This window comes from Carcharhinus amblyrhynchos, chromosome 3 (genome assembly GCF_965287045.1).
Source record: "Carcharhinus amblyrhynchos chromosome 3, sCarAmb.v2.hapA, whole genome shotgun sequence".
NCBI classification, from domain to species: Eukaryota; Metazoa; Chordata; class Chondrichthyes; order Carcharhiniformes; family Carcharhinidae; genus Carcharhinus; species Carcharhinus amblyrhynchos.
The window spans coordinates 76,307,357-76,324,633 of NC_137326.1; the positions used below are offsets into that span (position 1 = coordinate 76,307,357).

Here is a 17,277-nt window from a genome sequence, read left to right on the forward strand (position 1 = left end):
TTCTACTCATCGTACTTGTTGTACCATTCAATTGGATCATGGCTGGTCTGCATCTGACCTGCTTTGGTTCGTTATCCCTTAATACCCAAACCTAATTTTCAAACAACCTAGCCCTTTGGAAATAGAATTTCAGATTTCCACTGTGTGACAGAACTGCTTCTTGAGATCACCTGTAGACAGCTTAGCTCTACTTTTAATGTTATGTTCCCTTGTTCTGGGCTTTGTCATCAGCGGAAATAGTTCTCCCTATCCACGCCTTCAACCTCTTTAATCATTTTACATGGATTATGTGAGATTGTGGCCTTAACTCCATTTTCCTGCTGTTTCCCCTGCAAAGGGATACACAAGTTTAGTGTTACTCATCCTTAGTGAAGTCGTCCTTACATCCAGCCACATCAAGTTAGGTACCCAATTCTGATAGTTCACCTCCCTTGTGCTCTATGGGCTCTCTTGAACAAGTATTAGTTGTGGAGGCTTGTAAGAAGCAGACTGCACTAATCTAATCCAAACATATGGACTTCCCCTCTGAAAATAATGACAAATGCCCTGTTTATCACGTTACCCATCTGAAAGGGGTAACAAATATGGAACTGAAGTGTTTTGCTGTCTCTTGTCTTTGTCCCATGCCGTTTACTGTCTGCCTTGCATTCTACATGTCTTGCGTTCTTCACGCTTTATGTTTTTTATATTTTGTGTCCTCATATGCTATACACTTTACCTGTTTTTCATGTATTGCGTTCTTTATGCTGCAATCTTCTGCAAGTGTTGAATAGTGGTCATCAGATGATCACGTTGTGTCCCTTATGTATTGTACTGTTTGTCATCAGTGGCTTTTGTTCTGTATCTTTCACTGAGAATTTGTCTGATGACAAATTACTTTATAAAACTCCAGCATTGAAATTAATTCAAAAAATGATACATTGAAATTGTGTGAAAAATGTTTTTAGTGTTGTAATTGTCATGAAATTGTTTCTTGCTTTCTCTACAAATAAGGGAGTTGGGAATGATGTGAGGAGCAATAGAATTGCTCTCTGATAATTTCGGGCACTGGGACCCCAGAAGATCCTTCTCTTATTTCAGCCAGATTTTTAAGGGCATTAATCAATTATATTGTGGATGAAATTTTACTATCCCATTGTTATGGGGGCAGGGCCGTAAAATGTGGTGAGCCATTCAAAGATCCATTGACTTTGATGGGACTGGAAAATTCCAGGGTGGGCTGTAAAATTACATCCTGTGAGTGTGCAGAGGTATGCCACATCCAAAGAGAACCCAATCTCATCAGGAAATTAGTGGTAACAGAAAAAAAGTACTATGACAAGAATAAGCAGCTGTTGATGCTGAGTGCAAGCTTTATTACAACAAAAACTGCTTTGTAAAAACTGTTCAACTAAGAGATAATATGATAACTAATTGAGATAGCAACATGGTAACGATTGTCAGGATGAGGGGTCTTAGGGGTTGTGGCGGAGGATCAGGGAGGGGGGTCAAGAGACAAAAGCGAGGGAGATCGAGAGGTGGATGTCAGGAGGCGAGGGGGAGAAAGATTAAGCAGCATGGTGGCAATGGGCAGCACAATAGCTGGCACTGCTGCCTCGCCAACAAGCTGATTTGTTCTTCACTGGACCCCACCCTATTTGTGGTGGAGGTAATAAGGGACAAACTGTCCTGAAGTATTTATTGTTGATTCTCAGGCTGTGTGTAGGGCTGTTATCTCTCCCAGTACCTCCTGTTATTTGTAGAAGAAAGCAAAATCAAAATGTCAGAGCTGTGTTTGAGAAATAATGTGAGCTGACTGGATAGTGCCCTTTTTGCAGAACCTTTTACCGATTTGAAGCAGGCTGGGATAGCTCCATGCACAACTCCCTGCTGCTGAACAGAGTGACACCATATGGAGAGAAGATCTACATGACATTGTCAGCATATTTGGAGGTAGGAGTTTGCTTCAACTAAACTGAGGGTCCACATCCCTCCTCATTTACTGTGATATGAGCAATGTTAATCCTAGAAATGCCACAGTTTGTGTTGCAGGCACCCAGTCCCAGGATCAAACGCTTCCTGTGCAGGAACAGCATGGGATTGGATAGAGTAAAGCTCTCTCTCTCTCTCTCTCTCTACACTATCCCCTGAAACATTCCAAGGGCAGGTACAACATAGGTTAGATACAAAGTGAAGCTCCCTCAACCTCGTGAAACACTCCCATGACATGTACCACATAGCTTAAATATGAAGTAAAGGTCTTTTTATGAGGTCTCATCAAGCATCCCCAGGACAGGTACAGCATGAGTTAGATACATGGTAAAACACCTTCTATATTGTCCTAACAAATCCTTCCGGGACAGACACAGCACAGGCTAGATACAGAGCAAAGTTCCCTCTATTTTTCTCAGGAAACATTGTAAGAAGTCTGACAACACCAGGTTTAAGTCCAACCGATTTATTTGATAATAAACTCACAAGCTTTCAAGGTTTCCCTCTTCGTCAGGTGGATGGAGAGTTCTGGCCTCAGACAGAGCATATAACAGCACAGTTTACAGATTACTGATTAGAATGTGAATCTTTACACCTAACCTGCTGTTCAAGTCTTAAAGTGGCTGACAATGTGAGTGGAAGGAGCACTGAGTACAGGTTAAAGAGATGTGTATTGTCTCCAGACAGTACAGTAAGTGAGGTTTTGCAAACCCAGGCAAGTCACACGGTTTACAGATAGTGCGACATGAACCCAAGGTCCCTGTTGAGACCGTCCTCATGTGTGCGGAACTTGGCTATCAGTCTCTGCTCAGCGACTCTGCGCTGTCGTGTGTCGTGAAGGCCGCCTTGGAGAATGCTTACCTGAAGGTCAGAGGCTGAATGCCCGTGACCACTGAAGTGTTCGCCAACAGGAAGGGAACAGTCTTGCCTGGTGATTGTCGAGCGATGTTCATTCATCCATTGTCGTAGCGTATGGGGAGACCATGCAGACACTACGACAACGGATGAATGAACATTGCTCGACAATCACCAGGCAAGACTGTTCCCCTTCCTGTTGGCGAACACTTCAGTGGTCACGGGCATTCGGCCTCTGACCTTCAGGTAAGCATTCTCCAAGGCGGCCTTCACGACACACGACAACGCAGAGTCGCTGAGCACAGACTGATAGCCAAGTTCCGCACACATGAGGACGGTCTCAACAGGGATCTTGGGTTCATGTTGCACTATCTGTAACCCCCATGACTTGCCTGGGTTTGCAAAACCTCACTTACTGTACTGTCTGGAGACAATACACATCTCTTTAACCTGTACTCAGTGCTCCTTCCACTCACATTGTCAGCCACTTTAAAACTTGAATAGCAGGTTAGGTGTAAAGATTCACATTCTAATCAGTAATCTGTAAACTGCCTGTGCTGTTATATGCTCTGTCTGAGGCCAGAACTCTCCATAACATAAGAACATAAGAAATAGGAGCAGGAGTAGGCCATCTAACCCTTCGAGCCTGCCCCGCCATTCAATAAGATCATGGCTGATCTGTCGTGGCTCAGTTCCACATTCCCGCCTTCTCCCCATAACCCTTAATCCCCTCGCTTATCAAAAACCCATCAACCCGCGTCTTAAAAATATTTAGCGAGGCAGCCTCCACCACTTCAACGGGCAGAGAATTCCAGAGATTCACCACCCTTTGAGTGAAGAAGTTCCTCCTGAACTCCGTTCTAAATCGCCCCCCCCTTTATCTTGAGGCTGTGCCCCCTAGTCCTACTGTCCTTTCTGAGCGGGAAGAGTCTCTCCACCTCTATCCTATCCATCCCATTCATCATCTTATATGTCTCAATGAGATCTCCCCTCATTCTTCTAAACTCTAACGAGTACAAGCCTAGTTTATTCAGCCTCTCCTCATAGCTCAACCCCCTCAACTCAACTTTTTTTTGGGCGCCGCACCTGCGCAAAGATATTTTGGCCTTGGAGGGAGTGCAGAGGAGGTTTACTAGGCTGATACCGGAGTTGAGGGGGTTGAGCTATGAGGAGAGGCTGAATAAACTGGGCTTGTACTCGTTAGAGTTTAGAAGAATGAGAGGAGATCTCATTGAGACGTATAAGATGATGAATGGGATGGATAGGATAGAGGTGGAAAGACTCTTCCCGCTCAAAAAAGACAATAGGACTAGGGGGCACAGCCTCAAGATAAAAGGGGGGCGGTTTAGAACGGAGTTGAGGAAGAACTTCTTCACTCAAAGGGTGGTGAATCTCTGGAATTCTCTGCCCGTTGAAGTGGTGGATGCTGCCTCGCTAAATATTTTTAAGATGCGGGTTGATGGGTTTTTGATAGGAGAGGGGATTAAGGGTTATGGGGAGAGGGCGGGAAAGTGGAACTGAGCCGCGACAGATCAGCCATGATCTTATTGAATGGCGGGGCAGGCTCGAAGGGCTGGATGGCCTACTCCTGCTCCTATTTCTTATGTTCTTAACTCCGGCATCAGCCTAGTAAACCTCCTCTGCACTCCCTCCAAGGCCAAAATATCCTTGCATAAGTACGGTGACCAAAACTGCACACAGTACTCCAGCTGCGGCCTTACCAATGCCCTATACAGCTGCAGCAAGACCTCCCTACTTTTATATTCAATCCCCCTCGCTATGAAGGCCAGCATCCCATTCGCCTTCCTGACCACCTGCTGCACCTGCAGGCTGGGTTTTTGCGACTCATGCACAAGGACCCCGAGGTCCCTCTGCACCGTCGCCTGCTGCAGTTTTTCGCCACGTAAGTAATAGTCCTTCCTACCAAAGTGGACCACCTTGCACTTGCCAACATTAAATTCCATTTGCCAGTTCCTGGCCCATTCGCCCAGCCTATCTAGATCCTTCTGCAGACTCTCCACACCCTCCGCGCAATTTGCCGTTCCACCAATCTTGGTGTCATCAGCAAATTTCGGCACCATACACTCGGTTCCCTCCTCCAGATCATCTATATAAATGGTAAACAGCTGAGGCCCCAGCACTGACCCCTGGGGCACTCCACTCGTCACCAACCGCCAATCGGAATAGCACCCATTAACCCCCACTCTCTGCCTCCTATTTGACAACCAATCCTCTATCCACACTAACACCCTACCCCCAACTCCATGCCCGCTTACCTTCTGCAACAACCTCTTGTGAGGTACCTTGTCAAACGCCTTCTGAAAATCAAGAAAGACCACATCCATCGGCTCTCCTCTATCCACCGCCCTAGACACTTCCTCATAGAACTCCAATAAATTTGTCAGACACGACTTCCCCTTAACGAAACCGTGCTGGCGAAGAGGGAAACCTCGAAAGCTTGTGAGTTTATTATCAAATAAATCAGTTGGACTTAAACCTGGTGTTGTCAGACTTCTTGCTGTGTTTACCCCAGTCCAAAGCCAGCATCTCCACACCAGGAAACATTCCCAGGATAGATGCAGCATAGGCTAGTTTTACAGAGTAAAACTCTCACTTTCAGCTATATGCCTCATAAGCCTCTCTGCTGCATCAGTGAGTTTTAAGTTCCTTCGCAAACCATCTGGAACTCTCCCATGAGTAAGGTTGTTTAATGTGAAATATCTTTCCACTGCAACTCAGATGAGAAATTTAATGGCACTTCTAGGCAACCAAGAAATAATTCCCTTTTAAACACAGCAACATCTCTGTTAAGATACAACTCTCAGATTTACCAATGTTATTGGAGGGAAGAACCAGGAAGAAAAGTTCAAGTCAAAGTGAGCAAGAAATAAGAATCATTGTTAATTAACATTGTTGAACTCCTTGTAAATCTTTTGTTTTTTCTTGCAGATGGAAAACTGTACACAACCTGCAGTCGTTACCAAAGACTTCTGCATGGTATTCTATACACGAGATGCCAGGCTGCCAGCCTCTCGCTCCATTCGCAACCTCTTTGGCAGTGGAACCCTCAAAGCTTCAGAGAGGTAGGAAGCTGACTGCCACTGATAGTCTCCAGCCACTCTCAGGGTTGCCCACTCTCTTCTGATTAACTGTATGTCATGATTTATCAACCATAAATCAGGGAAAGAATTGGCCTCTCAACTCAGAGGTCAATATTCAAGTACTGATGGCTGTCTTGGGTTTGAGTTCAAGGTCAACACCACACTTTGAAAAGTGAAAGGGAAACAGAGATAGTCATATGAAACAGGAGCAGGAAAAGGGCCATTCAGCCCCTTGAGCCTTCTTCACCATTTAATAAGATTATGACTTATCTGACTGTGACCTTAACTCCACTTTTCTGCCTGCCCCCTATAACCCAGGATTCCTTTACAGCGCAGAAGGAGGCTATTCGGCCCATTGAGTCTGCATTGGTTCTCTGGAAGAGTATTCTACCTAGTTTGCCCTATAATCTTGTACATCCCTTTTAAATACTTTGATTGAATTGGCCTCCACCACCCTCTCAGGAAGTTCATTCCAGATTCCAACCAACTTTTCCCTCACATCATTTTTATTCCTTTTGTCAATTGTTTTGAAAGTGTGCTTTCTAGTCCCTAGACATTCTCTTGAGTGGGAACAGCTTCTTGCTATTTACCCTGTCCATACTCCTGAAGATCTTGAATACCTCTATCAGGTCTCCCCTAGGCTTTCTTCTCTGCAAGGAAAATGGTATCAACCTCTCCAATCTTTCCTCGTTCCTGCAGTTTTTTATCCCTGGAATCATTCTTGTGCATCTCCTTTGTGCTCTCTCGAAAGCCTTCATATCCTTCCTCAAGTTTGGTGCACAGACTTGGGCGCAGTATTTCAAATGAGGCCTAACTAGTGTCTTATACATGTTCAACATTACTTTTGTGCTAATTGCTCCTACTGGTAAAGCCTGAGATACTATATATTTATTAACTGCTCTCTCTCAGCATGCCCTGCAATCTTCAATGACATATGTACACTGACATCAAGGTCCCTCTTTTCCTGCACCTCTTTAGAGTTTCTCCATTTATTTTATATTATCTCCATCTTCTTCTTGCCAAAACAAATCACCTCGCACTTCACTACATTGAACTTCAACTTCCACTGCCTGCCCAATCCACCAACCTATCTATGTCCTTTTGAATTTCAATACAATCCTTATCACAGTTGATAACGTTTCCAATCTTTGTATCATCTACAAGTTTTGAAATCAATGCCCTGATCACCACAGTCCAGGTCATTAATATCAGGAAGAGCCAGGGCTCCAATGTTGACTTGTGGGGAACTCCACAAATCTTCAACCAATCTGAAAAACAACCATTTATCACAACTGTCTGTTTCCTGTTACTCAGCTAATTTCTTATCCAAGTGTCTACTGTCTATTCCATGTGCTAGAATTTTCCTTTCAAATCTGTTCCATTGAACTTTTCAAATGACTTTTGAAATTCATATACACCACATCAACAATGTTGCCCTTATCAACCTTCTCTGTTACCTCCTTAAAAAAACTCCAGCAAGTTAGTTAAACATAATTTTCCCTCAATGAATCAAAGGTGGTTTTCCTTAACTGTTCTGCACTTGTCTAAGTGACTGTTGATGTTGTACCAAACTGTTGTGAAGTCAGTCTGACTGGTCTGTAGTTTCCAGCTTTAGCCTTGCACCTCTTTTTGAAAAAAGATGTAACACTCGCAATTCTCTAGTCCTTTGGCACCATCCTTGTGTCTAAGAAAGACTGGAAGATTAATTTCCTCAGTATGCTTGGATGCCTATCCTCCGATTCTGGTACTTTATCAATTTTAAGACCACCTTTCTAACTCCTCCTCTTCCTCAATTGTAAATTTTTCTTGTGTACCAGATACCTCCTTTCTCACCTCATTCTGAGTAGTATCTCCTTCCATTGTAAAGACAGATGCGAAGCATAAGTATGTAATATAAAAATTCATCCATCACTCACCAATCAGTTTTCTCTGTGTCAAGTCCAGAAAGGCCTATACTTACTAACCAATCAACTTACAGAAATCCAGTGATGACACTTTAGATTTTATCTGTAAACTCCCAGCTCTCTCTCTCCACTGCTTCTGGACTGTCTCTTGCTCTCGTTCTCTTTGCATCCCTATTTCTTTCTGGACTGTTTCTCTCTGCACTCCCATTGCTTTCTCTTTCTCCAAACTCCCACTACTTTATAGGGTCATTCTCTCCAAACTCCTGAAATTTCTGTACTCTCTCCAAACTCTTACTACTTTATGGGCTCTCCCTCTCTCTCAACTCCAGTTGCTTTATGGTTCTCTCTTCCTTTATGGGCTTTAGAACATAGAACATAGAACACTACAGCACAAACAGGCCCTTCGGCCCACGAGTTGCGCCGATCACATCAACACTTATCTATAACCCCCAATCCCATAAAACCCCATATACTCATCCAGAAGTCTTTTAAAAGACCCCAGCGAGTTCGCCTCCACCACCACTGACGGCAGCCGATTCCATTCACTCACCACCCTCTGAGTGAAAAACTTACCCCTAACATCACTTCTGTACTTTCCTCCCCGCACCTTAAACCTGTGTCCTCTCGTAGCGACCATTTCAACCCGGGGAAATAGCCTCTGAGAATCCACCCTATCCATTCCTCTCAACATCTTATAAACCTCTATCAGGTCGCCTCTCAACCTACGTCTCTCCAGGGAAAAGAGACCCAGTTCCCTCAACCTAACTTCATAAGGCATGCCTCCCAGTCCAGGCAACATCCTTGTAAATCTCCTCTGTACCCTTTCAATAGCTTCTACGTCTTTCCTATAGTGAGGCAACCAGAACTGCGCACAGTACTCCAAATGAGGCCTGACAAGGGTCTTATAAAGTTGCAGCATTACCTCCCGACTCCTAAACTCAATCCCTCGATTTATGAAGGCCAGTACACCATACGCCTTCTTGACCACCTCTTCCACCTGCGAGGCCGATTTAAGAGTCCTGTGGACCCGGACCCCAAGATCCTTCTGCTCCTCAACACTACCAAGACTCCTGCCCTTGATAGTGTACTCGTTCATCCCGTTGGTTCTGCCAAAATGGACGACTACGCATTTATCCGCATTGAAGTCCATCTGCCACTTCTCCGCCCAGTCCTGCATCCTATTTATGTCCTGCTGCAACTTTTGCCATCCTTCCAGACCATCCACAACACCACCGACCTTCGTGTCATCAGCGAACTTACTTACCCTTTATGGGCTCTCTCTCTCTGGACTCCTTCCTTGATCCAAAATCTGTCCAACTCTGCCCTGAAAATATTCAATAACCTGGCCTCAACTGCACTCTGCAGCAGAGAATTCCAAAGAATAATCATCAATGAGGGGAAGGGGTTTTTCTTCAACTTCATTTTGAATGGAAGACTCCTTAATTTGAAATTGCCCCCTAGTTCAAGATTCCCCACAAGGGGATACATTCTTTCAATATCTACCCTGTCAAGTCCCTTCAGAATCTTATTTCAATCAGATAACCCCTCATTCTTTTAAACTGCAATGGATGGGGTGAGGTAGAGTAGGATTTTGGAAGATTGAGCTGCGCAATGGATTTTAATGTTGGCTTTGCTCCTTCAGGAAACTTAAAAACCTCGACAACGTATCTATGTCATGAAACAAAGAAGTGAATGGGGAAACAAAATAGGAGCCTACCTTCATCTGGGCTTTGCTGTCTAGTTTACATTGTGTTCATTTTCAGACATTGGACTTATTGCTGAAGAGATGATGGACAGGATTGTGGTTCTAGCTGTGCTGAACTTTGCTAACTCTCCTAAGAATGAGGGAAGCGTTCCTTGCAATAGGTGCTCCAGGAACAGACTGTCAAAGTTTATGTGGCTGATAACGTCTCAAAATTGATGGTGATAGCTTACCCTGCCCTCAGACTAATGGATGCTTAGTCACCATATGGGAGCCTTATTGTAAAAGTGGCTTAGGACTATCTAACGTGGAGTCTGCAGTGTCTTGGGATTGGCTCTTTTTGTTTGGGCTTCAGGAATGGGACTTGGCTCTTAGACAGAGTGTACACAAACTCTGACATCTGCTTAACATGTGCTTATTAGTACTACATCTGGACAGATTACCAAGTAGGCATGTAGCTCCTGGGCATGACTCCAGCTTGTCTTGAGAGAGAAAGAATCGAACACATCACTGTCTAGAGTCAGTTGGATATTAGAATAACCCATCTGTTAACCCTATATACTATAAGTAGCACCGGGGACTGTGCTTGTTACCTCTCTCAATGCAGACAAAGGTCCTTTCTTGGGGATGTGAAAGACTGGAGGATCAATTTATTCATCACCCTCCCTGTTTCTATACACCAGTAGTGGAGCTTGGAGAACTGCTTATACAATATAGTTTTAAAATAGCTATATGGAAACAGTGACTGTTAAAATTGAGGATAATGGAGTGTGTAATGATCTATTATTATCACCAGTAGTAATTTCTGGTGAGTTGTGACTGACACAGGTGAAGAATGCTCTCTACTGGCATTAGATTTTCCAGTCATAAGGAATTTCTTGGAAGAAAAAATAAGGAAATTGGACTTACTCGCATCAGAAAGGAAATGATTGTGAGATGACCGACCGGATTGGATGTTTTAGCATGCAACTGATCTTGGCAACGTGTTCAAATTCCAGGGAACATTGATAGTCGAAGAATAAATTCAGAACAGCCGAGAAAGTCAGGAGGAACCTTTTAAGTCAAAGGATAATCAAGTTGTTTTAATAAATTACTAGGGAAATACACTAAAGCAAAAAGTCGCAGAATCAATACTGTTCTGGAGAGAGAGAGAGAGAGAGAGAGAGAGAGATGGGACTGAGGCAAATGATGAGAGGGATAGGTGGCATAATTTCTAAAGTTAAGACATTGTTTGGCTCTGTTTTCTAGTATTTGAAGTTGTGGGGGCAGGTGGGATGGCGGAAAAGCAAGCTTACCTCCTGACTGAGAGAACAGAATGGGAGGAAATCACCTTCTGATCAGGAGAACAGGTACAGGGAGAGCACAACTTTCAATTGCAGATAAACCTATATGGCATTTTTTCAACTGTCTTAATGAGTGCTGTCTAATTTCTCTGGTCATATGACTAAAAGAACCAACACTGGATGGCACTAATTGGGAAAATGCCCTGTAAGTGAGGTCTTTGCTTTAACAGTGTTGCTGTGTAAGGTGGCTCATGTTAATATTGTGAAGTGAATGCCTTTCAGTAAAGACTTTTTTTAATCTTTTGTTTTAATTCAACAGTAACCGAGTGACTGGTGTATACGAACTGAGCCTGTGCCGGGTGGCAGATGCTGTAAGCCCAGGTAGGACCTGATTGGGAAAGAGAGGAACCATCTGTATGAAATAACACTGCCTAAACTTGCTGGAGCTTGTATTATTTCAGAAAGATGCTGGGGTTTTGAGTGTCCTTGTGCTGCAGAATGTGTGCCAAGGTTGACTAACCGTGAACGGTGCTTCACAGGATGCAGGTGGAAAGCATTGGCCTTGAGTGCAACAAGGCCGTAATGTAAGATGTAACCATTTCCAACATTTGATATACTACTTGTAGGGGGTAAATCCTGAAGTAAATATCAAAATACCGTCTGCAGCAGTGGTGAATTTAGAAATGATTGAAGAGAAGTGAAAGGGCTGAAGGTTTGCAATTTATTTTCTGTAGGGTTTTCAATTCTGGCATTTGAGTGTAACGTTTTTAATTGCTGAATCTGCCAGCTGTCACCATGGTGTGTTTCTGTGACCCCAGGCTCATTTGTATGTCGGGACCAGGCTCCTATGCCTAGGAGCTTGATTTTTAGGCTCTGCGGGAGGCAGGTATAATGCATTGCACATCAGGGCCAGTTTCAAGAAGGCAGGATGTTGAGGCAGGGTGGGGTAGCTGAGGAGAGGGTTACCTGCTCTCACATAACATTTCAAAGATATTTTGTTAGCTGTAAAGAATTTTGGGATGTCTTGAGGTCATTAACATTGCTGTATGAATGCAAGTTTTCTTTTCCCACAGGTCCTCTGAGGAGCCTGATATAATTTTGCCATTCAAGCAATCAATCTCTTCCCCTGGAAGGGTTTAGAGTTATTTTTAAGATAAAAATTACTTCAGGGAATTGCAGCTGTTAAAATTGAGGATGATGGACTATGTAATCTGTCCATCTGCTGTTATCACCAGTTGTAATTTCTAGCCTATTCTGCTCTTTTCCAACTTGTTTTCTCCTGCTAGAAATCCAAAAATAAGACTCATACCTTTCAATCATTAAACCGATAAAAGAAATCAGTTCCAAATCTGACTACAGGAAGTTGAGTTTTTTGAGTGGGTGGTGGGTGGGGCCTGGGGAGGTATGGGGGCGAGGGAAGTGGTGGGGGTTGGGGGATGACAGAACCAACAATCTAATATTCTCTGCACTACTAATATCATTCTTTACGTGGTTGGTGACTGCCACTCTACATGACAAAGGTATCTCAACGATGCCTGTATAGACAGACTGAAAACAGCTAAGGTGCAGAAACAAGTCCAGGGCTTGAGCACAGGAATCTAGGCTGACAATACCATTCAGTGACGCACCACCAAGATTTTATGCTCTCCTTCCCCCCCATCCCCCCTTTGCATGTTGTCCTGTTGGTGGAGGTGGCTTGCCATTGGTTACCAGCGGGATCTACCAGTCCCTCCCTTCTCTGATGTTGATGGTGCTTTGCATGGCTTGTACAACCCACCATAGGGAGTTCGTCTTCGATGGAACAACAAGATCCGGCCTGCGGGAAAGGCTGGAAAATCTGGCCCCATTTCTTCCCCCTCAGGTGGATGATCCTATGAAATTACTCCGAAGAAGAGCAGTGGAATTATCCCCACGGCCTGCCCAGTGTTTATCCTCGATCAATATTATAAAACCACATTATCCGATCATCAATATGTTATGATAGCTTGCTGTGCACAAAGTTGATAACTGCATTTCCTACAGGCAACAGTGATTTATAAGGACTTAATTGACTGCAGATTGCTTTAGGATACCCTGACTTCATCAAAGGTGCTGTATAAATGCAAGTCTTTCTTGCATAACCAGGCATCGGCAGTCATAGAAATGAACCAACATCAGTAATAGTTTGGGTTAAAGTCAGTAATATGAAATCTCAATGAAATTTAGTTAAAATAAGCAAAGCCTAGGAATTGACCAGTGATAGGGATACTCTATAGGGTTGTTTTCTTGCTGGGACCATGGTTCACACAATGTACTGGCACTTATCTACGTGGACCTATGCTGGCCTCTGTTCAGAGAACAGGTTCCACTGTGTTTTTGTGGCCTGAAGCAACACTGAGGTATTGTAATCTACAGGCATGCAGCGAAGACGCAGACGGGTCCTTGATACTTCGGTTGCCTATGTCCGCGGGGAAGAGAATCTGGCCGGCTGGCGGCCTCGAAGTGACAGCCTCATTCTGGACCACCAGTGGGAACTGGAGAAACTCAGCCTGTTACAAGAGGTACTGTAATCCTGTGACTGGGCAATGGTGCCTTGGGCGATGGGAGAGATAGTGAACCAAATAAGGATTTTACCTACGCTTCAGGAATTATCTGGTTTTTTTTCCCCCCTCTCTCTTCGTGAAGGAACTGATCCTTGCTGGGGTTTGAGTTCTGCTGATACTAGGTATCTCACTGAGTGTGTTTTTTCTTTGTGTGTGAGTTCAGAGAATGAGTTTCAGCAGGCCCTTCATCTATTGGCAGAAGGCAAGGAGCATCCCTGCTGAACTCAGTCATGTATTTCATCCAGTAGACACACAGGACTGCAATTTCTGCTCGGTTAAACTGGTTTTAACCATGCACTTTGCCCAAAAGCAGTCAAACTAGTGCAAAAAATGATAAATTTCAAGCTGAGTTATGTCTATACAATCCAAGGTTTTGCAATTTTTTGTGCCAGTTTAAACACTTTGCTGAATGCCAGCTCAGCCACAGAACTGGCTATTTCCCAGGTTAAATTAATCATGGTGGAGAGTTTCTGTTTTTAATTCCTGTTTGCAGGTCTTAGAGGGAACTCATAAATCATATTTTCGAAGTTGCAACACCTGTAGATACATTTTTTAACTTCAAGTATATAAAAAATGATAACTTACTAAGAAACTGACCACTATACACTCTGAAACCAATAAATGATTCTGTATAGATTTTTAAAGTCAATTTTCAATTCTTTAAATTCCAATTTCTCACCAATGGTGATGAAAACACTGATTAAAATTGCTTATTTTTGTGGTAAATCCATTTTCAGCCATAGTATGAAAACTGCAGCTAAATTACACGTTCAATATTTCAAACAATAATTTTTAATATAGGTGGAATCCTCCAAGTGTCAAATTCACATGAAAATTGGAGTAATTCACAGTTTTTTTCAGAGAAGGATGTCCTTCCCCCCCGTCCTCCCTTTGCGTGTTGTCCTGTTGGTGGAGGTGGGTTGCCATTGGTTACCAGCGGGATCTACCAATCCCTCCCTTCCCTGATCGCTGGCTCCCCTGACCATTCCCGGGCCAGCTCCAATCCTCCACTTCTGGCCCACCCCAGTCTCCAGCAAACACCATCCCCGCTCCCCCCGCGGGATGAATCCCCGCTCCCCCCCCCCGCGGGATGAATCCCCGCTCCCCCCCCCCGCGGGATGAATCCCCGCTCCCCCCCCCCGCGGGATGAATCCCCGCTCCCCCCCCCCGCGGGATGAATCCCCGCTCCCCCCCCCCGCGGGATGAATCCCCGCTCCCCCCCCCCGCGGGATGAATCCCCGCTCCCCCACCCACCCTAAGCTGATCTCCCTCTTTTCCTCCATCAATCCCTATACAGAATGGCAGTAGACCCCCCCCCACCCCATTGATCGCCCCTTAGGCCCCTCCATACATATGTCCCACTCCCCCTGGGCATTGACACTTTGCCTCTTAGACAGTCAGAGGGCATTGCCAGGGTGCCAATACCTAGGAGGCTGCCCCTGCTCCCTGACCCTCTGGGAAGCCCAGATTGCTCCCCCTTCACTCCAGGGGGGTTCAGGCCATTAGTTCCCCATTGGTGGGGAGCTACTCTAAAACCTGCTGGCATGAGCTACTCTGACGAGTGGGGTCAGAGACTTCAGTCCTAGGCCTGCAAATCACATTTGGATTGTATGCAACTGATTATTTAAATAATCTTTGCATCTCCCCACCAATTTCCAGCATGGATCTGAAGCCACTGGAAATCTGGCACTGGGAGACGCTAGCGGGGGTGCAAACATATGTGCGAATGCTGCGGATCTGCCAATGTGAGAATCTCCCGGCCGTAATCTTTCTTTTTAAATTTTGTTGTAAATTACTGTCCGACTGTGTTGATTCATGGAAGGTTTTCCTTTGGGAGATATTCAATTGTGTTTGAAGGAAACGGCAAAGAAAAATGTTCCTTAAAATAAAAAAGTAGTTTGAACAAAAGATTTTTCTCTAAGTGCTGATCCTGGTGGGGAAACCAGCTCCCTGGTTGCACAGCTGGTTTTTCTTGCCAAATTATGCAACATTCAGAATAAAAAAATACTGTAGGCATATCTTTTGCCGATACGCTTGCAGGCGGGGTCATGTTGCCAGCTTTCCAAAAAAACTTGTCCATTGTCACAGTTTGCAGCAGTAGTTAGCAATCAGTAAGAGCCATCTGAGTTCAGGGAACTCGGTGCAGTCCAGTGATTGAAGCTGATATTTCTGATCCAGTCCATTCACAACCATGCCAGTGACGACAAGAGTGGAGATCAGAGAACTAATGGGGCAGAGTCTCCTCCAACAAGTGAAAAGAATTATCATGCTCTCACCTCTTTTAAACAGAATTCTGAGGATGAGACTTAACTCTGGGGTTTGTAATAACGAGGTACCCTCTGTAACATGCCAAATGCAGGCAATTGGGATTAATTTAGGGGTTTAAAAAAAAGGGCAGCATGGACAAGTTGGATGGAAGAGTCTTTTTCTATGCTGTAAACTTCTTTGACTCTAACATTTGCCCTGAGGGCAGCATTCATTAATTGGGATTACAAGGGCAGTACTTCCTTTCTGCTAGTGCATCTGAGGAAGAAATCTCCCTGTCTCCGTTGATGGGCCTGGAGTTCAAATGCCTTCTCTGATCAAGGCCTTGCTGGTGAAATTCACTTTCTGTTCCCCAAATCCTGTCCCCCGTCTACAACGCACAAATGAGGAGTGCGATGGCACATCCTTCGCTTGCCTGGCTGAGTGCAGTTCTACCAACACTCAAGAAGCTTAACACCTCCAGGAAAAAGCAGCCCCACTTGATTGGCACCTATCCATCACTTTAAAAATTCACACTCTTCACCACCGATGCTCAGTGGCAGCAGTGTTTTAACATCTACAAGGTGCATTGCAGTAACTTGCAAAGCCTTGTTCAACTGCATCTTCCACACCTGCAGCCTGTACCACCTAGAAGGACAAGGCAGGTGTATGGGAATCAGGTTCCCCTCCAAACCACTTACCATCCTTACTTGAACTGTATTGCAGTTCCTGTGTTATTGCTCAGCCAAAATTCTCTCCCCAGCATCGATGCACTCCCACCCCACAACCTAACAGCACTGTGGGTGTACTGACACCATATTGACTGCCACAATACAAGAAGGCAGCCCACCACCACTTTCTCGAGGGCAATTAGGATGGATAATAAATGTTTGCCTTGTCAGCAATGCCTACATCCCAAGATTGAATTAGGAAAAGCTTACTCTGTGATGGGGAGTCCTGAAGATTGGATTCTCGCTCTTTCATAGGGAGAGGCAGGGGGATGCTTGCTCTTGCAGAAGGAAGCCATATTTTGAGGCATGTAAGTTATTTGGTGATACCCTACCTGTTTTACCCTCAGGTGGAAAAGACACGACACTACCTACTACTGCGTGAGAAGTTAGAGAGCACGCTGAGGTCTGGCTGCGATTCAGTCTCTTCATACACCAGTGAGGACCTTAGCGAATCCCAAAGCATCTCCTCAACATATAGCCTGCACTCGACAGGAAGTAATGACATACCGACCTCCACCTACACCACCACCACCACCACCACCGAACGGCAGAAAGAGTTAGCAGCCAAGGTAAGGAGCCTGGGAATATTTCCACTGGAACTGTATATTACTGAAGTCAATGGAATGTGACTTGAGATCTTGGCTGCCCCTTAATAGAATGCAAGCTCAGTCCAGAATCTTCTTGGTGAATTCATGTTTTCATCAAGTGAATGATGACAATCGGTAGAATGACGCCATTTTCCACTCTTTACCTGATGTTTTAAGTTTAAAGTTTATTTATTAGTGTCACAAGGAGGTTTACGTTAACACTGCAATGAAGTTACTGTGAAAATCCCCCATTCGTCACACTTGGTGCCTGTTCGGGTACAGAGGAACAATTTAGCATGGTCAATGCACCTAACCAG

The 17,277-nt window shown here is 44.5% G+C and overlaps 1 protein-coding gene across 28 annotated transcripts in view; it reads left to right on the forward strand.

Annotated features, from left to right (window-relative positions):
* kif1aa (kinesin family member 1Aa) overlaps window positions 1-17,277 on the forward strand; it is a 291,200-nt gene that overhangs the window by 250,011 nt on the left and 23,912 nt on the right. For all 28 annotated transcript variants that reach the window (XM_080185350.1, XM_080185352.1, XM_080185353.1 and 25 more), the window contains 5 exons: window positions 1,818-1,932; window positions 5,776-5,909; window positions 11,136-11,197; window positions 13,211-13,356; window positions 16,721-16,942. In XM_080185350.1, the coding sequence (XP_080041476.1) occupies window positions 1,818-1,932; window positions 5,776-5,909; window positions 11,136-11,197; window positions 13,211-13,356; window positions 16,721-16,942 (679 nt within the window). The remainder of the gene's footprint in view (window positions 1-1,817; window positions 1,933-5,775; window positions 5,910-11,135; window positions 11,198-13,210; window positions 13,357-16,720; window positions 16,943-17,277) is intronic.